We start from the raw sequence: 27,076 nt of genomic DNA, 5'->3' as shown, positions 1-27,076 counted from the left end.
CAGAAGGTTATCCACAAAAATCTGCTCTTCAGATGCTTATATAGGTAGGACAAAGATTACATGGGGAAGTAGGGATTACGGGCAAGGAGAAGTAGGCTATGCAGGCTGGGTGGGAACCCATTACTTGGGCAATAAGGTTGTTAATCTTTCCATGATAATAGGCAGTTCTTTTTAAAATATGCATACTTTTATTGATTTTCAGAGAGGGAGAGAGAGATAGAAACTTCAGTGATGAGAGATAATCACTGATTGGTTTCCTCCTGCACTGGGGATCAAGCCTGCAACCTGGGCATGTGCCCATGACCAAAACTGAACCTGGAACCTTTCAGTCCATGGGCAAAAACAGGTAGTTCTTGAATGAGAATGGACCACATTCCCAGGTCCAAGGTTGACTCCCAGGTCCTGGGGGTATACAACTCCCAGCCAGGTTAGAATGTCCTTCATATATATATATATATATATATATATATATATATATATATATATATATTTAGTGAGTGGAAGAGAGAGGGAAAGATAGAAATATTGATGTGAGATAATGCAACTATTGGCTGTCTCCTACAAGAGCCCCAACCAGGACCTGTTGGGAGGAGCCTGCAACTGAGATATGTGCCCCTGAAGGGAATCAAACCCAGAACCCTTGGGTTTAACACTCTATCCACTGAGCCAAACCAGCTTGAATGTCCTTTCTTTAACCAGCATAAGGCAATTATGGTTAATGAAACATAATATTTCCCATAACCATAGCTATTCTATTTTTGCCCCATAACAAGTCCATTGAGCTTTTGCTTCCTGACAATTTTCGATTTGTCTCAGATAAACTCATAAAAATCCTCTAAGTTCTTACATGGAGAAATTGCAGCCCCACTCCCTCCTCACATAGGGGAGCAGCTCCCTGTGCCCACGTTTGGAGGCATCTCCCCTCGTTTGGGTGAGAGGAGAGGTGAGGGTGCTGCCGTGGCAGGACTGGCTCCGGTGGCCTGGCTCCCAGCCAGCGCTGTCAGAGTGCATCAGGGCACACTGCTTTTCCTGGCCATCACGCTTTAATAGTCAGTCAGAATATTTATTTTGTAAAATGGATGTGCGGCCTATAAATGTTGCATCAATCCGAGAAGCTGAGAGGGAACAACAGCCTCTTCTCTCTGACCGAGTAGGACGTGGCCCTAGATTCTCATCCCGACGCTCCTGTCCTCTGAACCAAAAGGCTACCCTCCTGGTTAGGAGATGGGAAAGCTCAGGAGGTGGCAGCCACGGGCTCCCTAAAGAGAATGCCCAGCAATTCCGGTGCCCCTTGCATCAGAGGTACTGGTACACTGGGCACTCCTCAGTCCCCAGCACCCTGCCAGCTCTGGGCAGGCAGGGGAGGAGGCCAGAGGTGGGCAAGAGCCATGAGGGAGCTTCTCAGAGATGCTGAAGGAGGCCAAGAAGGGTGAGATTGGGAGTGCATTCATTCAGCAACTATTTGCTGAGCACCTACTTATGTGCCAGGCACTGGGAATGCAAAAGTAAATGAGACAGAAAAGTTGCCTGCCCTGGGAGAGCTCACGAGAGAAACACTTCCTGTGCCTGGTGTGATTGCCCACCCGGACATGCCAGCTAAGAATTTACCACCACATCTCCTGTGAGGTGACTGTTCTCACAGCCTCTGCCAGTTCGTCTCCCCGATCTCTCTTCAGGCCCCAGGAGCCCCACAAAGATGCCTACCAGGCCTCTTGGGAGGAATGCTGGGTGGATCCTAGGATCCTTTCAAAAAACACTGGGAGACTTCAGCACTCCGTTTCCCAAGTTCCATGTCCTGTGCCATTCATTGTAGTTGCAGGAAGGATGCTCAGAGACCCCCGCCCGCTAGCGCCAGTATGTGGAGAGCACCTACTCTGTGCAGGGCCCATGCTAGGGGCACCAAGGGGTGGGGGGGTGGGGGGGAGAAACTGGTTTCTGTCTTCTTAAACTTTACAACTCATTTCAGAGGCAACTCACCATGCAAAGGCAGGAACCAGGCCTTGGGCACCCGTGTCCCCAGCACTTGGGACGTTGTGTGACACTGCAGGCTCCCTAAGTGTTGAAAGGATAAAGGACCTATAAGACAGAGGGTGAGGCCCTGCGGCAGGTGGGGCAGGAGGGTCCCGGAAGAAGACGGAGAGGATCTGGGCCCTGGGGCCAGGCAGAGAGAGCTGGGAAGGGGTTTATGTCAGACAGGAGAAGACTGTGGAGGCGGACAAGCACCAGATGTTCACGGGTGGGTCTTGGTGGGGAACCGGGGGAGGAGAGGCCCCTCATAGCAGCATTCCCGCCACAGGGCTGGGATAACTCTGCCTCTTCTTCCCACTGAGCCCTCTGAGGCCCAGTCCCGCTGCCTCTGCCTGGGGGTTCAGATAACCCGTTAGGGCTTATCTCTCCAGCCCAGGTTTGCTTCCTGGAGTGCTATGAAGGTCTTTACCAGGGGCTGGTGGACTATGCCCCCAGCAATAGTCCAGAAAGAGTCCCAGGGATCAGATAACAGTGAGCCTCCCAGCGTGGTGGTCTTGGTGCCTAGCTTTTCCCTCCCACCGTGTTCTCGTGTTCTCGAAGGGAGAGGAAGAGCCAGTAGCACCCCATGTGAGGTGAGTGAGATGGGCATCAGATGAAGGCACAGACCTTTAGGGAGTATCCACGGGCCGCCCCTCTCGTGCCTGCTGTGCTGCCTTCAGCATGGGGACTGAGGAGCCGGGGAGGGAGGGGTTTGGGGTCCCCGGAGTCCACAGAGGCAAGTTGCAAAGTGCCCGGCAGCTCCGGAGGCCCATGGGGACTATTGGGCTTGAGGGTGGCCAAGGGACATGGATGGGGCAGGACCACCGAGGCCGGAGCGCAGCCTTGGCCAGGGGCCTCTGCCGCTGCTTCCAGCGCAGAAGGGAGCAGGGCCAGCCGGCATGCTGGCTCTCACCCTGTGCAGCCGCCGAAAGCCGCTGTGAACTTTGGGTTTGAGTGTCCCTCTGGGTAAGGGGGCCTCAGAAGTCACAGCCTCCAGGCCCCCGTGCTGGTTCACAGGCGGCTCCGGAGTTGTGCACACTTTACTGGGAGCCACGGGGGCAAATGGGGAAGCTGCAGGATGGCCCCGACCCTGGGCGAGGGGGTAGGGTGGCAGGCTGCTGCCGCCGGGGCAGCGCGGACAGCGGACGGGCAAGTCCCGGTCCCGCACCTGGGAGGTGGCCCAGCCGGATAAGCGGCCGCCAGGGGCGGGCGGGCGGCGGGCGGGGCGCGGGGAGGAGGAGGAGCCTGGGCCGGGCCACCGCCTCCGGCGCGGGTCCGTCAGCGGCTGCCGGGAGCGGCGGGCGGAGAGGTGAGTGACCCGTCCCCTGGACGGTCCGGGGTCCTGGGCTGCGACCTGCCCGGATCCCGCGACCCGGCGCTGCCCCTGTGCGCCCTGTGCCCCCCTGTGCCTCCCTGTGCACCCCGTGCCCCTGTGCCCCCTGTGCCATGGCCGCGCGCAGCCGGCAGCGCCCCAAGTACGCAGGCGACGGCGGCCGCCGGACCCGCCACGTCCCGGTGCCCACGCCGCGCGCCCCGCTTCCTCCGAGCCGCGTGCGCCGGGGGGTGGCGGGGGGTTGCGGGGGGCCACCCGCCCAGGTGGCCGGTCCCTGCTCCCTGGTCTGTCGCCGGCCTCAGGGAGGGTCGGGGCCGGGGCCGGGGTCGGGCTTCCCAAGCTGCTTCCCTGGCCAGGGAGGCGCGGGTCTGAGGAGCCTGACCATGGTAGGAAGGAGGCACTTGGCTAGCACTTCCCTCTCCCGTGCATTTTTCTGAAATCGGGGTGGGCTGCCGCGTGGTTGGAACTTGGGGCACACCTGAAGGGAAGGCACTTGTGCGTGGGGGAAAGCAGGTCTGCCGGTGTATACAAACAATTCAATAACAAACAATACAAAGTAAACTTTCGGGTACTCACAACTGTAGGCCTACCTTTGCCCACCCCAATGCTGTTCAGGGGCTAGAGGCGGGATCCGAGCCTGGCAGGGGCGCTGAGAGGCCTCCGGGGGCCAGGCCACCTGCGGGACAGGCTCCAGAAGTGGGGTGTGGGAGCCCCTTCCACCTCCCGCGTGGTTCAGGGCTCCGTTCTGGAGAAGGCCGCACACAAATGAAAAGAGACTAGAAAAGTATTAATTTGGGAATATTGGGGGCCCACCTCTGGTGGGAGGATACTCCAGGCTCTGGCCTTGCCATCCCTTTTATTGAGACCATGGGATACACCGACAGCCCTTAGGCAGGTAATTCCAGTAACTGGCAGGAGATCCGCTCGGTAGGGATTTACATGATTATTTGGTGGGGAAGTTGCCTCATTATCTTTGTCTTCATTAGATAGGGAATGGTGGGCTCTGACCTTTCAGAGCTTCCAGGTTCAGGGGCCTTCCAGGTTCGCTGTCCAATCTCTATTGGTGGGACAGTGATCGGTTTTGGCAGTGGGGGTTCTGACACCCCCCCAGGGAAGCATGTCTGTCCGCGCATGCAGTGATGATAGAATGAATGGTAGACATTTATTTTGCATCTGTGCCGGCAGCCTGCTTCGCACACAGCCTCGGGATGGGAAGGCGCCGTTATTTGCTGGTTAATGACGGGGAACTGGAGCCTCGCAGAGCACGGGCGTTTGCAGGGGTACCCTGGCAGCGAGGTGAAGGAGAGGACTATACAAAGCCCGGCATGGGAGCCCGGAGGAGCCTGCTCGTGGGAAAGAGGCATGTTCTCAGGGTTGTGGCAGCCCAAACAATCAAGTGCTGGCAGCCAGAGTGTTCACAAGACCAAATTTCTCACCTGGGTGTGTCCCTCAGTCACCTGCAAGGTTTGTTAAAAGATGTTTAGCCTGGCCAGCATGGCTCAGTGGTTGGGCATTGACCTGTGAACCAGTGGATGGATTCAATTCCTGGTTAGGGCATATGCCCAGGTTGTGGGCTTGATCCCCAGCGTGGGGCATGCAGGAGGCAGCCAACCAATGATTCTCTCTCTCCCTCTCCCTTCCCCTCTGAAATCGATAAAAAATATCTTTCAAAAATACAGATGCCTGGTCCCACCCCAGCTAAGGGAATCCCAATCACCAGGGGGCACCCCCAGCCCCACACCCAGCCACGGTCACCCTGGGAGCCGGGACCTGTTTTACTGATCTCTAAGCCCATCTCTACCCCCAGGGGCTGGCCGAGGGGCTGTCATGAAGCATGTGCTTAATCAGTCTCTGATGGATGAGTGACTTAGTGATAGAGGTTTCCTGAAGGAGGACTCAAATGGTGGGCCCTGGCCTCGGAGCCATAAGTGCTGGGCACCCCAGGGCCTGGCCTGGTCACACCGGGACCATGTCTCCAGCCTGGAGATGCCAAATGTGGCTGTCCGTGCCCCATTGCTCCTCCCTCCTTGGATTTATCAGTTATGGGCAGGGCCCCGGGGAGTTGAAAAGTGAAGGTGAGTGACTAAAGTCCACAGCCGCGCACCTCCGTGGTAGAGGGTGAAGGGAAGGGCTCCCGGCTTTGGGATCAGATGGACCCAAGTCTGAATCCCCACAGCTCTGCCTGAGGTGACCTTGGCAGTCCTCAGCTCTGAACTCATTTCTTCATCTGTAAAACCTTGTTAAGGGCTTTGCACTTGATATTCCTATAAATAGGGTACAATATTGCCTTCCTGGGGGATTAATTATGTGAAGGGCAATGAGTTTAGGAGTGCAATATTAGGAACTCTCCCTCCTTCCCCCCCACCCCAACCCCCCATCCCCCCTACCCCCCCGTCCGGGGACCTTCCAGACTCATCACTCTCATAGTCTGAACCCCTCAGTTCACTAGAGAAGGTAAGGCCCAGAGAATGGCCTCCATTGCCCCTTCTCTGTTGTAGAGCTGGCCTCAGGCCCAGCCCCAGGACTCCTGTTCAGTGCCCTGGCCCAGGCTCCACCCTGGGAGAAGCCTGCTTCCTCCTCATAGAACCTGGGCCGGTGGGTGGTGTCAGGTGGGCTGGGGGAGCGGAACGGGCTGTGCAGTAACATCAGGCTCCCTGGGCCCACCTGAGGCCGGGTCCACCTTTTCTGCCCTCCCCCCCAGCACAGCGGCGGGTCTTCCTGGGCGCGGCAGGCTGAGCTGTAGGTTGAGCACTCCATGAAATTGCTTTCCAGCATCTGCACCAGGAATGGGCCTCCGTTTAAAACAGAGACACTTGCCAGTTTAAGTAGTTTTAAGAGCCTAAGGCCAAGCCGGCTCTTTTCCTCCCTCTTGGGGTTTGGAGAGGCAAGTGCCTCTTTCCCCCACACACTCTGCCCTCGCCAACCCTGTTCAGGAGGATGCGAGCCAGGATTCAAAACCAGAGAGAGACAGTGGTTCTCAAAGGTTCAGCGACAGAAGTCGCACTGCCTGCTACAGCAGGGCCCACCTTCATGTCCAACTTGACCTCCTCCCAGTCTGAGGCGTCTGCATGTCAGCCCTTCACATCCTCGTCATGCACCCTCCTGCAGGAGCCACTTCCTTCACGCCTGAAGTGACAAATCTCCGTCATCACTGAACACTCAGCTTCCCACGTGCCAGGCCCTGGGCCAAGCATGCTATATGTGTGAGCACATTAGAATCTTCCCATTCTTAAGACATAGAAAATGTTCTCCCAACTATTTAACTTGCTCGAGAACACACGGAACACCAATCCGTTCTTTAGATCCCCAACTTTCGACTCCTAACCACTAACTATATATTCTTGTCCAAATCCTCTCATCATTTATTCATTCAACGAACATTTACCCAGCCTCAAGGGCTGGCTGAGTCCCACTTCTGGTGGGATGAGTGTCGGTTGCCATTTATGACCCTGTAGAAAACCCACTCACCCACTTTTTTTCTAAATAGAAGTGAGGGAACTGTATTTCCCAGGTCCCCAGTGATAAGAGCCAGGATTCACAACCAGAGACAGCTCCCTGCTGAGCTTCAGCTATTGACTCCCGTCTGCTCTCAGCGCTCCATCGCTCCATCAGTGACGGGTGATTTATGCGAGACCAGGAATTCCTGAATTGTCACTTCAACCCAGGGCTCAACTCTTCCCAATCAGTCTGTCCTCATAAATCACCATTGTCACCTGGCAGAACATGCGACAGGTGACACTAATTGTCCTGCAATCACGCAGCAGCTTATTCTTGTCTCCCTTTCCACTTCATGAGAGCCAGGTGGGATCTAAGCAAACAGTGCACTTCTTAAGCCTCCTGGCGCTATCAGATCAGGAGATTAAAGTAAAAAATAGCCCCAAGATTATAGTCAGTCACAGGTGAGTGTAATGTGGGGATTGGCGAAGGTGCCCACTAAGCTTCCCAGGTGGAGTGACGCCCAGTTTCTGGGTAGATAGCAGGTCCCAAAGCTGGTGTGCTGGCATCTGATGGAATGATCCTCCTGTTGCCATAGCATCGATGTTTGTGGTGGCCGAGGGCCTGTACCGAGGCTTTCTGAATGACCAGGCCAGCACATGGGTCAGGACTGTGCATTGGACACACCGAGTGGGGTGAGGGTCCGTCCCCATTTCCAGAAAATCAACCTCAGCCTGGGTGGGGCTGAGCAGCGCAGGAGGCGAGACCTGGCCCTCTGCTCTGGTCCATGGAGATGGCTCCAGACTGGCCAAAGCGTGTGGCACCCGGCACTGGAGGGGAGGAACAGGACAGTGCCAGCCTGGGCAGCCAGGGTGGTCAGGGGTGTTGGGGTGCTCTCCTCCCCCCCCCCCCCCCCCGCCCTCTGGCCTCCCAGGATTGGGAGGTTGGAGGCTAGAAGTTGGAGGCCTGAGCACGCTCTGCTCTTATGAGTTTTGGCATCGCTGCTTCCTCTCCTCCCATAGCTTCTACAACTCTTCTTGAACATTCTGATCTGGCCTGGCTGTCTGTGGGAGGGGAATGGGGCTCCCAGGTTTGCGGGGAGCTCAGGGCACAGCTAAAGGCTCAGTGAGAACTCCAGGGACAGATCGCAGCTGACCGGGATGACCCCAGGAACCGTGGGGGTGCTCTCGGAGCTCCTGCCCCCCACCTGGAGGGTTTGTTTCAGAGGAAGCGTGGCTCCTGACAGGACGGTTCTCCAAGGGGCTCAGACCCCCCGAGTGTGATAGGAGCTGAGTGTCGGTGTTCACTGCCTGAGCCCGTGGGCCCAGTGGCATCGACAGACCCCAGTGAGCAGAGCGCGCTGTGCGGGACTGTTCAGACAGGCGTGGCGGGCACGCAGGTCCCTGCACTCCTGGAGCTCGGAGTCTAATTGGGAAGCTGAAATGTGAGCATGGTCAGAGCAGAGCACGGCAACTGTGAAAACAAGAGAGTGCTAAGGTGTGGCTTTGAGGGCCCTCAGGTTCATTGTTTTACTTAATCATCAGGACAGAGAAGGAGTAACCTATCCATGTCTCAGGGCTGGCTCATGGCTGAACCCAAATTCATACCCAGGTCTGTCTCACTAGATCCACCAAGGAACACAGCTGCTTCTCTGACTTCAGACCTGGAGAGCTGTGTGGGGCGGAGGGGGCTGGGAAGCGCCTACCTGCCCAAGGCCCTTCAGGGCAGGGGTTTGGATGGCCAGGGGGATGCCCAGATGTCAGGGTAGGTAGCAGGGTTGGCAGAAGTGGGGAGCAGCAGGGACCCGAGAAGGGGGTGGAAGATGAGCTAAGGCGGCATCAGTCTGCATGTAGGACAGCGCTGGACTCCGGGGGATCGAGCACCTCTGTCCAGCAGAAGAGAGACCCCAGCCACAGCAGTCAACCCTGCGGGCGCTGCTCTGTTAATGACAGCGTAAGCCTGGCTGCGCCTGTGGGTATACTCTGGTTATCAAGTGACCAGGGTTACTCAGAGCTACAATTTTCCAAGATCACCAGTTTTCAAACAAGTTGAAAACAATAGAATGCTTGTCCTAGGACTGAAGTTGCATAATTTGCATTAATGATAGAGAAGCCTCCAAACCGCTGGCTCCCTGTGCTGTGGGCGTGGCCTCCAGGCCAGTAGGAAAGCCCTGGCAGCAGGCAGGTCCCCAGCCCGCTCTGCCCCGGACCGTGCTGGCCTGTCTGTCTCTCCCCACCATCGCGATGACCATCCAGGAGAGACGGCCAGGAAGCCTTTGTTGGCACAAGGTGTGGAGAGAGTTATCGCTAAGCCTGTGACAGCCACAGTGATTGCAATAAATTACCTCCTCAGCAATTTGTAAATTGCCACTTTCTATAGCCATTATGTTTGGCTTTGTATCCCCGAGTGTAAAAGCACCTCTCTCTCTCCCTTTCTCTCTCTCTCTCTCTCTCTCTCTCTCTCTCTCTCTGTCCCTTTCTCTCTTCTCTCTCTCTCTCTCTCTCTCTCTCTCTCTCTCTCTCTCTCTCTCTCTCACACACACACACACACACACACACACACACACACTCTGTGGAGAGGCAGACTGCCCTGCTTGGAGGACATTATTCATTCTATGTGTCCTGGGTTCTGCTGCTCTCCTTCTTTAGTTCCTGGAGCAGACTTGAGTCTGAGCCCTTAGTTAACATCAGTGAGGTTTCCCTTCCGAACGGGTGTGGAGCCAGAACGCTGAGCAGTGCCCTCTGTAACCCACCATCAGTGACCAGCCGCCCACAGTCCCAGCCCTGGGAGGTCCCTCGCCTTCCAAACAAGAGTCAGGCTGCCCACAGGTGGGAGGGAGACCCGGCAAGAAGGGTGGCCCGGGTCACGGTGGAGTTGTCAGGACTGGTGCTTCAGGCCCTTACGTCGCCAGATGTGGTGCCAGCTGTGGTGGGTAAGTGGATTAGGGCAGGTCCCAGATGGGCCCTGGGAGTGTACAGCCCCTTCCCACCTGCCCCACCAGCCCCTGGCTGCTCGCTGTTCCCTGTCATCTCGGGGTCCCAAGGCCCTAAGCTGCACCGTTCAATTCAGGCGCCCCAGATTTGCGACTGGCAGCACAGAGGGGAATATAATGAAGTTCTTGCCAATATAAAATGGGAATATCACCTACACCATAAGCCAGGAGCCTTGTGAAAGCAAAGGGCTCAGGATTTATCACACAGCCCCTCGGTGAGTGGGAGCCGTGTGGGGTCCGGCGTGTTAGAGGAAAAGTCGTTAATGCCTCTGATGCATTTCTGTGGAGACAGGCCCGCCGGGAACTGTAAATTTTATTTATTGGTAACCGTTTCCGGGTTGGTTTATCACAGAACTGTTGCTGTACGTAATCGAACTGGATTTTTCTAGAATGATTAGGAAATCTAGATGTTTGTAAAAAGCCCTGTAAGTTATGCACTCACTTCCATTTCGCAAAGCGGTGCCCTTTTCTGTTAGACCAAATTTGCACGCATGTGCATTATGTGTGGTTTGGCTTATATGTGTGTGCTTGTGTGTGTTGTGAGCTTTTTGTATTCCCTTTTGTAGAAACTTCTCCGCCTTCCTTTTGAAAATATAATGATTTTTTTATGATGTCTAAGTAACCATTCCAGGCAGTATTACAAAGAAATGTAGCAGGAAGATGTTTGTGAGAGCCCATCAGAAAGGGACCGTGCCCGCAGAGAAAGCAGAAATGCAGCGATTAAGATGCGTGTGGCTCTGATCCAGCTTTTAAGCCCCAATTCGAGACCAGCATCTTCCACCTTGTCTCTTCTCGGGTCAGCTGTGGGGCCCAGGTGGGAGGAGGACTCCGGTGGAGCCTCCTTTTTGCCTCCTGGACCCCTGGCCTAAGAGGGCGGGAGAGGTTCGGGGCTCTGCAGCCATGTCTGGAGTCCGGGATAGAGGGTGGATTTGCAGAGACAGCTGAGAACGAGGGGCTAGGCAGGATGGGTTCCGGCAGCTCAGCAAGGCCAAGGGATGGCCAAGAGGAAGGGAGCAGACCCGTGGGGACCAGCTGACGGCTATTACTCATGCCACGGCGACGAGCCGCCCCTCTCCCCACCCTGCAGGAAGCTTGGTGCAGGGATTGGCTAGGACCAGGGCAAGAGCCAACGTTGGGGCCTTAAAGAAGTCCTAACTGGGCCTCAATTCTCTTATCTGCAACATGGAAGTCATGAGAGCTTTCTACGCGTCAAAGCCAGAGTGGGATCTTTCCCTGTGGACCTCGCCTCACAAAATCTTATCCTCTGTGACTCCTGAGCTCTGCCCACGTGCCCGGGCCGGACACTTGCTGGCTGCTGGGCTGTGACTCACCCGCTGCCTCGCTGCAGGGCGGTGACTTCAGAGCCGGGGAAGCCCAGGGTTTCTACATGGAAGAGGAACTCGGGACTTCCTTGAAAACAGGGAAGTTTTTATTTTATTTTATTTTTATAAATAATTCATTTTTTTTAATATTTATTTTTATAAATAATTTGCTTAGATTATTTCAGATCCACAAAATGGTAAGGATTTACAGGGGCTGCTAGTCATTTTACCTGGCTGGGAACTGTGAATTACTATATGGAAGGGTACTAATATTAATATTAGCAGGTGGGAAGGAGTCATGGAGATTATGGGGGTGGGGCCTGTGAGGGAAGGGGACGGGGAGAGGGATTAATCCTGCCGCCAGGAGGTGAGAGCTTCCCGAGGTGAGGTGGCCTTTCCGCTCCACCTGGGCTGCCATCAGTCGGAGGAAGGGACTTGACCAGCAAAAAGGTTAGGGCTGTGACCGTAGCAGGGGAGAGCCTGACGCTTGGGTGCGATGGCCACTGAGCAGGCAGGACTGGGGTGGGAAGGCCAAGGAGGCCATCCCAGTGGCCACAGCTGGGCCTCGCCCCCCCCCGCCCCCCGGACACCCTGCTGGAGGGAGGCTGGGCAGACTCCTCCTCATGGCTGCTGCCTGCCCCCCATCTCAGAAGCCCGCGGGCCGGGAGCCACTGACCCGGCATCCCTGGACCCAGTACCCACGTACCCCGCTGCCGCTGACGTGCCTCACGTGTATTTGGCTTCCCACTCGGCCAGAGCTGCCTGAGTCCGTTGTGTTGTCTGTTTATTTGCAGTGTTTAAGCACATATGGGCATTATTTGTCTTCCGAGTTATTAAGTCCATCAAACAGGGAAGTGCGTGGCCAGGTCCAATAAATGGCCAGGCTGCGGTGGGATTAGAACCTCGCAGTATTTAGTCTCCACTGTGTACGGGAGGCCCTGCCAGGTTCTGGGGAGAAGGCCCTACGCACAGCACACTGCCCTCAGCCAGTCTAGCAGCGAAGTCCTCCAAGCCACAAACAGCAACTGAGCACCACTTGGTACCAGGCCCAGGCTGGTTGCTAGAGACACAGAAGTGAGTCAGAAGTGACCCCTAGTTCGGTGGGTAACAGACAAGTGAACCGGTGTGTATCGCCAATGGTAACGTGACAGTGCAGCGTGAGTCCCCGGAGGAAGCCAGGAGGCATTCCCGGGGACTCCTGCAGAAGCCCAGAAGCCACTGAGTGTCAGCAGGGACCTCCCTCCTCCCCCCCTTCCCCCAGAGGCTTCCTGGAAGAGGCGGCCCATCTGCTGGGCAAAGCAGGGCAGCATGCACCTCAGGCCTGGAGTCAGACCACGTGAGGCAGCTGAGCTCCTTGGCGGAAGCCCCTGGAGCTGCCCCCGTGTAGCTTGGCTGCCTCTGCCCCTTTCCCTGTACCCACCCCTCCCTGCAGGGAGCAGAGCTTCTAGCCCTGTTTCTGCAAGCCTACGCCACGGCTGGGGAGCGAGTGGGGCAGCCACAGCTCACAGAACCGATCTGGCCCCGGGGTTTGCGGCTTCCAGTGTCCCTGGAAAGCTAGAAGCCACCCACCCGGGCGCTGAGGCTGCAGCTTCAGCTGCCCCCCCTGCTACCCTCCAGCCCGGCTGCTTTAACCAGCCCCAGAGGAGCTGGCAGCCACCCCCACATGCCAGCTCCCCGACCTCACCGGGTGGAGGTCAGCTGCTCCCCCGAGCTCGCACAGCGCTGGCCCTGCCATCAATGAAGCACTTCAGTCCTTGCTGCAGTGTCTCCAGCCTTGGCCCTAGTGCCTTGCTCCACGCGGGGTACGCAGTAGGTCTACAGGGAATAATAAATGAGGAATGTTTCAGATGAGGATGATCTGGACCAACTATTGCCTAAAACCGCACAGGCTGTGCTCTGCACGCCCCGAGGTCTGTCACAGGGATTACAGGGTCAATGGTGCCCCTGGGTCATGCAGCATGGGCATCATGGGCCTAAAGCATCTCCTCTGCCTGGAGCTCCTGGCCTTGGTGCTGACCACTGGGCCTTCCCCGTCCCTTTCCCAGCCAGCACTGGCCTCCCTCCTGCCTCTGCTGCCGTGGCTGATGATGGCTTGTCCAGTGAGCAGCTCTTCCAGGCCCCGCCCTCGGGGGTGAGAGAGTCCTGCTTGAAGAGTAAGGCCATCTGAATTCCCAGTCATCTGGGGAACTCGGACTTCAGTGAAGATCTCCCTAGTTGGGGAGTTGGGGTGCCCAGGATCTATGGCGTCTCCTCGTACCACGCCTCTGTTCTCCCTCAGCCCGCAGTGGGTCCCTACTATCCCCCCCACCTGTCCCACCACACAGGAGGGGAGGGGGCTGTGGGAGCCTTCCTGTGGCATTGGCCTCATTGGCTCAGCGATGAGGCTGCCAGGCTGCCATGGTCCTGGCTGCCTTGTCCTCCCCACAGAGACCCAGCTCTGGCCCTCAGGACCTGGAGGAGTTCGGGGAGAGAGCTCTGCTGCCAGGTCCTGGGGTCAGGAGGGCTCCAGGAGGAGCCTGAGTGTGAGAGCCCAGAAGAAGGTCCATGTGGAGTGGTTCTTGCATGTGATTCCACACATTCACGCCTTGCACAGAGCTTCTACCGCAGTGGTCTTCAGAGAGTGGTCCTGGGACCAGCAGCACCAGGGATTCTGGGGATGGAGCCCACAACACATCTTATCAAGCCCTCCCGGGGGCTCCAGTGCCGCTCAAGTTTGACCTCACGTGTGCCAGACCCTGGGCCAAGCCTGGGGGGTGCCAAGTGCGTTTGACTCCATTCCTCCCTGGTGGAGCTTGGAGTCCAGGGAGGAGGTAGACAGGAGAGAATGAGATCTTCTCAGCAGGAAAGGGGCTGCTCTCAAAGGCATGGAGGCAGAGAGGCAGCTGGCATGGGTTTGGCCCAGGAGCTGAGGGTCCTGGCAAGGACGGTGGTCTGGAGAGCCCCCTGGCATGAAGGCTGTCTTGGCAAGGAGCCAGATGTTGGGACTAGCTGCCCCTCCAGGGTGCCTGGGGCCCATGGCTTAACCCCAAAGCACCCTGGTGCTCTGCCCCTGACCGCGAGCCCCGCCCTTTCCACTCCCCGAGTCACAAATGGCAGCAAGTCAATTTCTTCAATTGTCCTGGTGGGAGATATGTGCGAACCTCCAGGCCATTACCTCAGCGCACATTTTTAGAAAAATTTGAGAGCCCGTTTTTCCATTCAGCAGGGAACATCATGTATCGATTTAGGAACATCTATTTCTGCCTTACACAGACAAGAGGTTTTCAAAAATGCCAGATAGAGAGGAACAAAATGAAAATGAGTGAACTTAATAGGCTCAGACCTATTGGCCTATCTCATATAATGTGACTATAGCTCATTATAGTCACATTATTGGCCTATCTCATATAATGTGACTATAGCTCATTACTGCAGCAGCACTCACTTGTGCCGACGAGGAAACTGAGGCTCAGAGGGGTAACGTAACTCAGTGAGGCCACCACGTCGTAAGTGTGGGCTGCCCTTCGACCCCGCTGCCTCCCAGCCTGTGTCTTGCTGGCCTGCTGGGGAGTAAATCCAGCACGTCCTGTGTTTCCTGAGCCCACCCACACTCTGTGGCTGCATTGTGGGAGCTGGCTGGCTCTCAGGGGCTGATTCTCTGTCTAATTAAAGACGGGATGAGTTGGGTGGGGAAAGGGGAATAACTCGGACCTAAGGCCCGCCCCCCTCCCCAGCAGCTTTGCAGCTGTGTGCCCTGTAAACCTCAGCCACTTGGGTAATTGGCAAATGATACCTCCCCCTACCCTCTTACCAGACCGCTTCTGCCTTGTGGGCTGACCCACTCGGGAGCGCTGGGTGGGTTGGCCTCAGACCTCAGCACCCTTCTCTGCCAGCCGCCCCATGTGGCCGGGAATGCTGTCTGCTTGTGTGAGGTGAAGTACAGAGAAGCCGCTGTGTGAGCAAAAGCTGCAGGGCCTGTTCAGAAGCTGAGGCCTGCTTAGTCTATTGCATGGCCTCCCCTACAACAACAGTGAATGGTGCTGATTATGCGCCTCACTTTTCTGAAGGTAGTGGGGCTTAGAAGCCTCAAATAGTGGGAAACAGCCAGGAAACAACTTTGGAAGATCATAGAATCACCAACATGAATGTCCAAAATCCACACATTAAGCTCACGAAGAGTCCTGAAGCTCTCACTCAAAACATGTTCGGGGGATTATGAATATGCTACTAGGAATGCTGATGTTCACATTTTTGTGTGGAAATATGTTTTCATTTCTTTTGGGTATTTACCTGGGAGCGGAATTGCTGGGCCACATAGAAACTCTGTTTAATCCTTGAGGCACTGCCAGACTTTTCCACAGTTGCTGCACCATTTGACATTCCCAGTAGCAGTAGATGCAGGTTTTGACTTCTCTACATCCTTATCAATGCTTGTTATCATTTATCTTTTTTATTATAGCACCCTAATAGGTGTGAACTGATGCCACATGGTTTTAATTTGCATCTTTTCATGTGCTTATTGCCAATTTGTATGTCTTCTTTGTAGAAGTGTCTATGCAAGTCCTTTTCCCCTTTTTATATAGGTTATTTGTCCTAATACTTACCTCTTTCTGTTTAATTTCTTTAAAAACCTTTATTGACTTCAGAGAGGAAGGTAGAGGGAGAGAGAGATAGAAACAATGATGAGAGAGAATCATTGATTGGCTGCCTCCTTCATGATCAGGGATCGAGCCCACAACCCAGATATATGCCCTGACCAAGAATCGAACCGGGACCTCCTGTCCTGGTTCATAGATCGATACTCAACCACTGAGCCATCGAGGCAAAGCTTTTTTTTTTTTTTTTTTTTAATTTTTATTCATTGATTCAGAGAGAGAGAGAAACATCAATTTATTGTTATACCCATCCATGCATCCTGCGTGTGCCCTTACCAGGGTTTGAACCCAAAACCTAAGTTGCATTGGAACAACACTCCAACCAACTGAGTACCTAGCCAGGGCTGCCTTTTAAATATTTCATTGTAAGAGTTCTTTATCTATTTAGAAACAAGTCCCTTATTAGACACATGATTTGCCTAAGTTTCCTCCCATTCCATGGGTTGTCCTTTTACTTTCTCAATGGAGTGTTGTCTGTATTTCTTGTTCACAGCAAATTAGCAGGACTTGGGTGGGGAGAGGGGAGATTTTAAGAGGCAAGTCAGCTTGGTGATGGTGAGACTTGACTTGGGGTGGTGACCACACAATACCGTGTACCGATGACGTATTATAGAATTGTACACTTCAAACCTGCATAATCTTGTTAACTAGTGTCACCCCAATAAATTCAATGGAAAGGAGGTGCGGGGGGAAGCAAGAGGCAGACAGACAGCTGTGATCAGTGTCCTGGCATCCTCCCTTGCTGAGAGTAGGGTCTATAAAACAGAAGACAAGACCCACAGGCATCTCTTGCAGCTTGGGTGATCCCTGCCTTTCAGGTGAGGATCTGACTGCCTTCTCTCGAAATATACTCTGCTTTTGAAAGGATTTCTGTCCCCCCCGGATACAGTGAGATTTGCAGCTGTAAGTTCCAGAGATGTGTGCCTTCATGGAACCCCTACCATGTGCCAGGATGGTGCTGGGTGACAGGGGGAAAGCATGGAGCACACACAGCGACCTCTGCCCTCCCCAAGGTGACAGGAGGGCAGGAAGGCGGACAAGCATGCGAGTCAGCAGGCAAGGACTTCAGAGAAGTTTCCAGCCACAGAGCAATGCCCTGGTGTGACAGCCCTCGCTGTGCCCACTGAGGGCAGCTGGGCAGCTGTAGGCATTCCTTTTGTACAGATGAGGAAACTGAGGCTAGAGGGAGGAGGAGGCTAGAAGTGAGGAAATCATCCCATAGGACCAGAGTTTCAGCCTCTCAGATTACTCCTTCCAACTCTGCACATTTTCGGCTTAAACAAAGGTCTGTGCAAGAATCTGTTTTTACTTGTGGCTTTTGCTGAGGCCCTGGTGCTGGCGTGGGCACACACCAGTGTGCCCCAGGGAGCGGAGCCCTGGTGGGTCCCTGCGCTCTGCCCTTTCCAGCCACAGGCCCTCTTCCAGGAGTGCTTTTCCTGGTTCCTCCTCGCCTCCCTCAGGGCTCGGCTCAGGCCCGCCCGCCCCGTTCCCCCTTTGGAAGCCAGTGCCCTCTTCTCAGGAGGCCTTGTTCAGCTTCCTCCTGTGCCTGGCACTCTCCCTGGGCACAGGTCTGCAGAACGGGCACAAACTCCCCAGGGAGAAGAACATTTAGAGCTTCTATGTGTATTTAAATCCCAGCCGTATCCCTCTACATTTCTATTTGTTTCTATCTGATTTATTCTGTATATCACGTTATACTGCACGCATTATACATTTTAAATATATTTAACTTATACGTAAATGTAGCAATAACAGGAATGTATCCCCCAAATTTAATTTTACTATCAGATAACATTTAAAATTAAAGTTTGACGGTAACTGTGGGTCACATGAGGACAAGAACTGCGCCCTGTCCTCTCTCCGTCCCATGGCCAGCCTGGGCCAGAAATATTAGCTCCATCGGCCTCTGCTTGGGAGCGGGGAGGCACCCCACTTGGCCCGAAGGCCTTCTCTGCATCTGGCTGCAGGGCACCACAGCCAGCTACCCTCGGTCCCCACCCCCGGTGACCCCTTTGTGGCTGCTGCCCACCCAGCCACTTCAGCCCGAGGGTTGTCTGCTGCCCCTGCAGAAGGGGCCGCGGGGCTGGCCGTGTGGGGACTGCCCACTATTAGTGGCCTGCCTGGGAGCTGGCAGGAGCTGGCAGGCAGACCCATGGGCCAGGCGTGGCTCCCAGCCACAAACAGCCCTGCCATGCCTCTGCCAGGAAGTGGGAGGGAATGGGTGAGCCTGGCAGAGACCCAGAGGGGCTAGGACATGTGGTTGGAGCTCCTGCGGCCTGAGAGTCTGGTTTTTGCTGGAAGCTTGGGAGGGGGAGGGGCGGGGCAGGTCTGTGGGTTGCTGGGTCTCAGCCCACCCAGCAGCAACGTGATCCCCGCCCACTCCCCTCCCCCAGGCCTGTAAATAGAACAGCCTGGGAGCCAGGGCAGAGCCAGGATTAGTCTCCACCAGCAGCAGGCCGTGATCTGGGCACTGGGAGGGCAAAGGAATTTTGTGACGTGCCGCTGCCCATGAAGCACCCAGAGGACAGCCCGGCACACACCGGCACATGCGCCAATCAGAAGAGAGGCCTCTGAGCATGTGCACGAATTTCCCCCTTTCATCTCACAGCAACCCGTGTGGAAGGTGCAGTTGGAGTCCCATTTAAAGGCCCTGGGCTAAGGCTGACAGGCACAGGCTCCCCAGGGACAGGTGTGGCTGTGGGTGACCTCAGTGCGTGGCCCTGTGTCCGCCTGTCAGAGCTGTGCTGCGAGGAGCAGCCCTGGGCGGAGGCTTCACCGGTAGGCCTCTGCGCCTGACGCTTCCCGTCCTAAGGACGGAGTCCTGACGGCAAGAAGCACAGTGGAGATGCTTTATGTTTCATTTCCATCCTGGGCAGGGCCCCTGAGGTCCGTAAGTCAGGGAATCTCTTAGCTCCCCAACCTGCAAGAGGGGGGTGGGGGGAGAAGGCTCAAGAGGCTCTGATGTTCCAGGACTCACCCGAGAGGCTCAGCAATGCTCCCACATCTCAGGGCCTGTTTGGGGCAAAGCTGGGACCAGCCCCACATCCCCCAGCCCGGCCTATGGCTTCCCTCTGTGCGGAGCCTCTGTCTCAGCTCCCCCAAAGGAAGCAAATACCCAGTGGGGTGCTAAGCACTGAGCCCCAAAAGCCAGCTCCAAACAGCTCCTCCCGCTCGCACTGGAAGCTGGGGTCCACGAGGGCAGTGTGCCCAGTCGGGCCTCACTGTCTCTCTTCCTTCTGGTGGGCCGGGTTTTGCTTTGAGTCTATAAACCACTGGGCCTTTAGGGACCAGCAGGTGCCACGTGTGCCATAGAGCCTAGCGTGCCTGGCTCTCTGGCCCCCGTGCTGCCCTGTGTTCTGCCCTGTGCAGGCGCCTTATCTCACACTCACACACACCCCGCTGGAAACCAGACAGGACACTCCTGGTGGGACCCCGTCTTCCCATCTGTATCCTCTGAGGGCTCACATAGCAGTCTCTCAGGAGACTGAGTGGGAGGAGAATTTGCTCCTGCGAGTTGCTGGCAAATGTGGAGAAGACGGTTGGAGGTGGTGGGTTCCTTCCCTTCCCCGTGAGGGCAAAGCTCTCCCAGGGCTGGTGTGTCCGGGCCGAGGCAGCTGCTCGGAAAGGTGCTGGCAGACCTTCTCCAGCCGCGGGCCGCTGGGGCACGCTGGAGTCCCGGCAGTCAGCGCTCACCTTCCCCTTGGCCCATCCCCTAAGCTGCCCTGGGAGCCGAGGCCCGGGCACAGCCCCAGCCACACTGCGCCCTCTGCCCCATGCGGAGGAGGTCCCCGGTCTTCTGCATCCTTCTGCGCCTGACCCTGCTGCTGGTCCCTGCCAGTAGCCAGTGTTTATGTCATAACCACTGCCCTGCATCCACTGCCTGCTGCTATGTGCTGAGCAAGCACTGTCCTAAGTGCTTCACAAATACTGATTTATTTATTCCTATGATCTCCCCATAGGAAGGTCTGATTGCCTCCTTTTCATAGCTGGGGAAACTGAGGCACGGAGAAGCCCGAGGTCATTTAGCCAGCAAGTGGCAGTCAGAATTAGAACCCAGGCAGTCTGGTCCCGGAACCCCCACCGACCCCCCAGCCCCAGCACCCATGGGCTCAGCCTCCAGCCTGTGCACAGGAGCCAGGGGCCTCCCTGCACCCGCAAAGGCTGCTCCACTCGGAAACCTCCCCCAGAACCAGCAGCAAGCACCAGGCGGGGCCGATCCCCTCGTTGTCCACAGTCGAGTCCGAATGAGCAGGGTGGGGTCCCGACTGTTATTACACGTCTCTGTGAGCGTGGCCCCTCCATCTGTGGTCCCCACAAAAACAACCCCGGAGAGGCTTCGCTCATCTGGCCCCTGATGTGCTGTGAGGACAGGGAGATGCTTTGAAACCACTTTCCAGTGTGAGAGGCCGAGGGCCTAAGTTCCTCAGCCTCTCTGAGCCCCGGTTCCCTCTCTTTGAGTTGGGGGTAACAATGGTACCTGTTTCGGGGAGTTCTTGCTAGGACTGGGCGGCATCGCGCTATTCCCCATAGTCACCGCGCTGGACGGCACATCTCCAGAACCTGCTCTCTTATACGTGAAAGTTTGTGCCCCTGGACCAGCAGCTCCTCGTTTCCCCCACCCCTCAGCCCGGTGACATTCCACGCTCTGCTTCTGTGAGTTTGACTTTTTTAGACTCCACATGTAAGTGAGACCATGTAATATGTCTCTCTGAGTTTGGCCCATTTCACATGGTATAACGCTCCTCAGGATTTCCCTCTCTCTTAAGGTTGAATAATATTCCACTGTGTACACGTACCACGTCTTCTCTATCTGTTCACCCATCAACAGACACTCAAGTTGTTCCCTTATCTTGGCTATGTGAATACTGCTGCAACGAACATGGGGGCAGAGTTCTCGTCAAAATAATGATTCTTGCCTGGCTGGCATGGTTCAATGGTTGAGCATCAGAAAGTCACAGTTCAATATGAATCAGAAAGTCACAGTTCAATTCCAGGTCAGGGCACATACCCAGGTTTCAGGTTCAATCCCCAGTGTGGGGTGTGCAGGAGACAGCCAATCAATTATTCTCTCTCATCATTGATGTTTCTCTCCCTCTCTCCCTCTCCCTTCCTCACTGAAATCAATAAAATATTTTAAAATATATATATATAGTGATTCTATTTCTTTTGGATAAATGCCCCGAAGAGGGATTACTGGCTCATCTGATGGTTCTATTTTTAACTTTTTGAGAAGCCTCCATACTGTTTTCTGTATTGTCTGTACTACTTTACATTCCTGTGAACAGCACACAAGGGTTCCCTTTTCCCCCCTCATCTTTGCCAATATTTATTATATTTTGACTTTCCGATGATAATCCTGAGTTTTGATTTACATTTCCCTAATGATTAGTGCTGCTGGTCGTCTTTTCATGTACCTATTGGCCATTTGTATTTCTTCTTTAGAAAAATGTATATTCAGGTCCTTTGCCCATTTATTTGTCTCTTTTTTAACTGTCGAGTTGTATACAAGTAAGTTTCTTGGATATTATCAGATACATATAGCTGGGTGTATAAGATATAAGCTTATCAGGTAACTTATTTACAAATACTTTCTCCCGTTCCACAGGTTGTCTTCTCACGTTGTTGATTGTTTGCTATGCAAAGACTTTGTAGTTCGATGTAGTCTCACTTGTTTGGTTTTACATTTGTTTGCCTGTGTTTTTGGTGTCAAAGCCAAAATATTCATGATCGAGGCCAATGCCAAGGATCTTTTCCCGATGTTTTCTTCTAGGAGTTACATAGTTTCAGGTCTTATATTTAAGTCTTTAATCCATTTGGAGTTGAATTTCGTGTATGGTGTGAAATAAAGGTTCCATTTCATTATTTTGCGTGAGGATATGCAGTTTTCCCAACACCATTTATTAAAGAGACTGTCATTTCCCCATTGTGTATTCTTGGCACCTTTGTCAAAGATTAGTTGACCTTATCTGTGTGTTTATTTCTGGGCTCTCTCTTCTGTTTCATTAGTCTATGTGTCTATTTTTGTTCAGTATTTTTGTTATCATAGCTTTGTAATATAGTTTGAAATCAGGGAGTATGATGCCTCCAGCTTTGTTCTTGTTCAAGATTGCTTTAGCTATTTGCAGTCTTAAATAATCCTAGGTTTATTTTCTCTATATTTGTAAAATATGTAATTGAAATTTTAATAGTGTTTTGAACTCTAATATGGACATTTTAACAATATTCTTCTGATCCATGAACATGGATATCTTTTCATTTATTAATGTGTTTATTTTTTCAATTTCCCTCATCAATGTTTCATGGTTTTCAGTGTACAGGTCTTTCACCTCCTTGGTTAAATCTATTCCTAAGTATTTTTTTATTTTTATTTTATGTTTGATGGTATTATGAATGAGATTTCTTAAAATTTCTTTTTTATATAATGTCTAGAACTACAACTAATTTTTTTACATTGAGTTTTGTATCCTGCAACTTAACTGAATTAGTTTTTTTAGCTTTAACAAATTTTTGATAGAGCCCTTAGGGTTTTCTATGTCATGTCATCTGCAACTAGTGACAATTTTCCTTCTTTTTCAATTGGAATGCCTTTTTTTTTTTTTTTTTTTCTTGTTTGATTTTTCTGGCCAGAACTTCTGGTACTGCATTGAATAGAAGTGGCTAGAGTAGGCATCCTTGATCTTAAAGTGAAAGCTTTTTATCATAATACTAGTAGCCCTGCGCAGGAATCCGTGCACCAGTAGCTTGCCTGGTAGCTCTCTGCTGTCCTGCTGAAGCTCTCCCTCACATACCCCCCCCCTCATAGCTTGCTGCCCTGCCCCCTCCTGTAGCTCTCTGCCACCTGCTTGTAGCTTGCTGCCCTGCCCTCCTGCTGATCCGTGATCCAGTTGTTGCATGATCAGTCATTATGTTTCAGGTGTAATGACCATTTGCATATTACATCTTTATTATATAGGATGATGTGAGGTGTGGACATGTCATATATGGCTTCTATTATGTTGAGGTACATACCTTTTTTTTTTTTTAAAGGAGATGTGAACCCAGTATATTTCCATAGCCATAAAGCATTTGAGTCACTGAGGAATCCAATACCCATATAGAGAGAGAACACTACTTTAAAGGTCACTTGAGCGTTTTGTCTTTTTTTTTTTTTTAAATATATTTTATTGATTTTTAACAGAGAGGAAGAGAGAGGGATAGAGAGCTAGAAACATCGATGAGAGAGAATCACCGATCAGCTGCCTCTTGCACATCCCCACTGGGGATGTGCCCGCAACCAAGGTACATGCCCTTGACCGGAATCGAACCTGGGACCTTTCAGTCCCCAGGCCGACGCTCTATCCACTGAGCCAAACCGGTTTTGGTGAGCGTTTTGTCTTAACATGATATTCTGACTCTTCACCAAATCTTATGTGGACATAAGAGATACATACCTTTTATACCTATTTTTCTTAAGAGTTTTTATTTTTTTATTTTATTTATTTATTTATTTAAATATATATTTTATTGATTTTGTACAGAGAGGAAGGGAGAGAGATAGAGAGTTAGAAACATCGATGAGAGAGAGTCATCGATCAGCTGCCTCTTGCACACCCCCTACTGGGGATGTGCCCACAACCAAGGTACATGCCCTTGACCGGAATCGAACCCAGGACCCTTCAGTCCCCAAGCCAACGCTCTATCCATTGAGCCAAACCGGTCTCGGCTCTTAAGAGTTTTTAATCATGAAAGGATAAATGCTCTTTTCTGCATCGCTTGAGATGGTTATAAGATTTTTATCCCTAATTCTGTTAATGGAGTATATCACATTTATTGGTTTGCAGATGTTGAAGCATCCTTGCATGCCAGAGATAAAATCCCACTTGATCGTGGTACAGGATTTTTTAATATGCTATTGATTTTTTTGCTAGGAAATTTGTTGAGGGTTTTTTTCCATCAGAGATATTGTCCCATAATTTTCTTTTCTTACAGTTTCCTTATTTTTTGTAAGAGTTGTAGAGGACTAGCATTAATTTTTTTTTTTTTTGTGTGTGTGTGTGTGTGTGTGTTTATTGTTGTTGTTGCTAATCCTCACTCAAGGATATTTTTCCATTTCAGAAAGAGTAGAAGGGAGGGGGAGAGACAGAGAGAGAGAAACATTGATGTGAAAGAGATACATTGATTGGTTGCCTCCCACACATGCCCCTACCAGGGCTGGGGAACCTGCAACTGAGGTACATGCCCTTGTCCTGTAATCAAACCCATGGCCCATGGGTCCAAGGGTAATGCTTTAACCACTGGACAAAACAGGCCATGGCTGGCATCAATTCTTCTTTAAATATTTTGTAGAATTCACCAGTGAAGACATCAGTCCTGGGCCCTTTCCTTGTTGGGAGATTTTAAATTACTGATTCAATATCATTACTTATTATTGGCCTGTCAGATTTTCTGTTTCTTCATGATCAGTCTTGGTAGATTGTATGTTTTTTTGAGGAACTTATCCATTTCTTCTGGGTTACCCAAATATTGGCATATAATTGTTCATATAGTCTCTTATAGTATTAGTTGTAATTTCTCCATTTATTTGTTTATTTATTTTTTTAATTTTGTTTTGTTAATTCTCACCCAAGAATATTTTTCCCATTGGTTTTTAGAGAGAGTGGAAGGGAGAAGGGCAGAGACCAGAGAGAGAAACATCAATGTGAGACACATTGATTGGTTGCCTCCTGCACAAGCCCTGACTGGGCCAGGGATCAAGCTGCAACCGAGGTACATGCCTTTGACTGGACTTGAACCTGCGGCCCTTCTGTCTGCAGGCCAACGCTCTAACCACTGAGCAAAACTCGCTAAGGTTCTCCTCTTTCATTTTTTACTTTATTTATTTTTTTCTCCCCTTTTTTAGTCTCACTGAAGATTTTTCAATTAAAAACAAACATGTCTCACTCTGCTTCTGCTGCCTGTAATGTTTACATTGTCACAGACTGAGGGAAAACCAGCTCCTTTAGAGATTTAAAAAAACAGGTCTCAGTTTTGTTGATTTTTTTCTACTGTTTTTCTCTCCTGTGTTTCATTTATTTTCACCCTGATCTTTTATTTCTTCTGCTAACTTTGGACTTTGTTTGTATTCCTTTGAGGTAAAAAGTTAAATTATTTGAGTGTGTTTGTTTTTCTTAATGTAGTCACTAAAATATTAATAACCCTCTTAGAACTGCTTTTGCTGCATTATATAAGTTTTTGGTTTTCATTTTCATTTGTTTCAGAATATTTTTTCTCTCTCTGTATTCTTCTTTGACTCTGGTTGTTCGGAGTGTATTATGTAATTTCCACATACTTGTGAAGTTTCCAGTTTTCTTCCTGTTATTGATTTCTAGTTTCATACTGTTGTGGTCAGAAAAGAATCTTGATATGATTTCAATCTTTTTAAATTTGTTAAGATTTGTTTTGTGACCTAACAAATGGTCTGTCCTGAGGAATGTTCCATTACACATGAGGAGGCTACAGGGCTGTCCGATGTGTCCATGCTGGTTTTCTGTCTGGGTGATCTATCTGTTGTCGAGAGTGGGAACTGTATTGCTGTTGATTTCTGCCTTCAAATCTGCTAATATTCGCTTTATATATTTAGGTGATCTTCTTTATAATGATTTTAAATTAGTGATGAGTTTAAGCAGTATTTGGAAAACTTTCACAATTACATTAGTGCTGTCACATAGGTCAGGATGGGTGACAAGCTCACTGTGAATACTACTGTGGTTTGTTGCTTAATTTCATGCATAAGGAAATAGCATATTCCACTTAGGATTTGGTAACAATTAAAATGTAATGTTTCCCAATAAACTTCTGTTAACTCCTGGTTCAAGTCCAGGGTTTCATCTATGTCCTCTCATCCCTCAGGCTCAGTGAGGGAGATCCCATTCAAAGTCATGACCCAGCCTCCCTTTCCTCGAGTAGCACTGCAGTATTTAGTCATTCATTCAGCAAATATTGAGCACCAGCCCTATGACAAGTGTGAGCTCCAAAGTCACATAAGATGAGGTCCTTGCCTTTGAGCTATTCGCCATCTACATAAGGAGAGCATCAGAGGTACTATTCCAAATGCAAAATGTAGCCGAGCAGAGGAACACACCTGCTTTTCCTGGTAATCTAAGATAAAACCAGCGATGGTGAGGCTGAGGTCAACAGTCACTATGGATAGTAACACTGCCCACCACATGTTCCTTTGAAAATGAGCATGGCATTGCCAGCACAGTATGGGAAATTCCATACCCTCCTTACTCAGCACTCTCACTCTTGCGTGTTTGTCCCAAAGAACTAATTCAGTAGGAAAGACAAAGGGTGGAGGACAGAGGTCCTTCCCCCTCCTCTTCCTGCACATGTGCCCTCCTCAGGGAGGGGCTGCGTCTCACTCAGCTTGTCGCTCCATGCTGGCACCGCTTAGTGCTCATGAAGGCCTGGTGGGTGAATGTTTGACCACCATGCAGTGACGAGAGACAGAGCTGACAGGAAGGGCAGTCCAGGAGCCCTCCATTGACCAGCTCCCTGTTTTCTCTTCCAGCCACCAGCACGCCAGGAGAGATGGACAAGCCGCTGATCAGCCGTCGCCTGGTGGACAGTGATGGCAGCCTGGCTGAGGCTGCCAGTGGGGCCCCCAGAGTGGGCATCCTGGGCACTGGGGACTTTGCCCGGTCCCTGGCCACACGCCTGGTGCGCTCTGGTTTCAGCGTGGTGGTGGGAAGCCGCAACCCCAAACGCACGGCTGGGCTGTTCCCCTCGGCAGCACAAGTGGTGTTCCAGGCGGAGGCGGTCGAGTCCTCTGAGGTCATCTTTGTGGCCGTGTTCCGGGAGCACTACTCCTCGCTGTGTGGGCTCGGCGGCCAGCTGGCCGGCAAGATCCTGGTGGACGTGAGCAACCCCACCGAGCAGGAGCACCTGCAGCTCCGCGAGTCCAACGCCGAGTACCTGGCCGCCCTCTTCCCCACCTGCACGGTGGTCAAGGCCTTCAACGTCATCTCTGCCTGGACCCTGCAGGCCGGCCCACGGGACGGGAACAGGCAGGTCGGTGCGGGGGCGAAGAGGGGGTGTAGCAACCATCGTGACGGTAAATGTAATGGCTAGCTTTCCTTGAGAGCCCTCAGCACCCAAGGCTCTTCGTGCTCATTGTCTCAGCTCGTCTCACATCACTGGGAGTCCCAGTTCACAGTCAGGAAACTGAGGCTCAGAGATATTGATGAATTTACGCCAGGTCCCACAGCTGGCCATCCGGGATTTGAACCTATTTCCTGTGAACCTGAAATTCACATTCTTTTTTCTATGGTAACTTGCTTACCTAGGGAGGTGGGAGGAAAAGGTTGATGGCTTGTCTAATTTTTTTTATTTTTAA

The 27,076-nt window shown here is 52.3% G+C and overlaps 1 protein-coding gene across 3 annotated transcripts in view; it reads left to right on the top strand.

Moving 5' to 3' along the window:
* Positions 1 to 27,076, top strand: part of STEAP3 (STEAP3 metalloreductase) — a gene marked incomplete at its 5' end in the record, with an annotated part of 47,397 nt that overhangs the window by 4,646 nt on the left and 15,675 nt on the right. Inside the window, 2 exons of one of the 3 annotated variants that reach the window (XM_084892225.1) lie at positions 2,451 to 2,600; positions 26,252 to 26,751. In XM_084892225.1, the coding sequence (XP_084748351.1) occupies positions 26,272 to 26,751 (480 nt within the window). Of the gene's footprint in view, positions 1 to 2,450; positions 2,601 to 3,247; positions 3,317 to 26,251; positions 26,752 to 27,076 lie in introns of those variants that run through there. The other 2 variants (XM_084892224.1, XM_084892226.1) reach the window with 2 other exon arrangements.

Source organism: Pipistrellus hanaki (genome assembly GCF_964339955.1).
Source record: "Pipistrellus hanaki genome assembly, chromosome: 8".
Taxonomy (NCBI): domain Eukaryota; kingdom Metazoa; phylum Chordata; class Mammalia; order Chiroptera; family Vespertilionidae; genus Pipistrellus; species Pipistrellus hanaki.
Note: the sequence above shows the minus strand (reverse complement) of the source record. Positions and strands in the feature narration are given on the sequence as shown.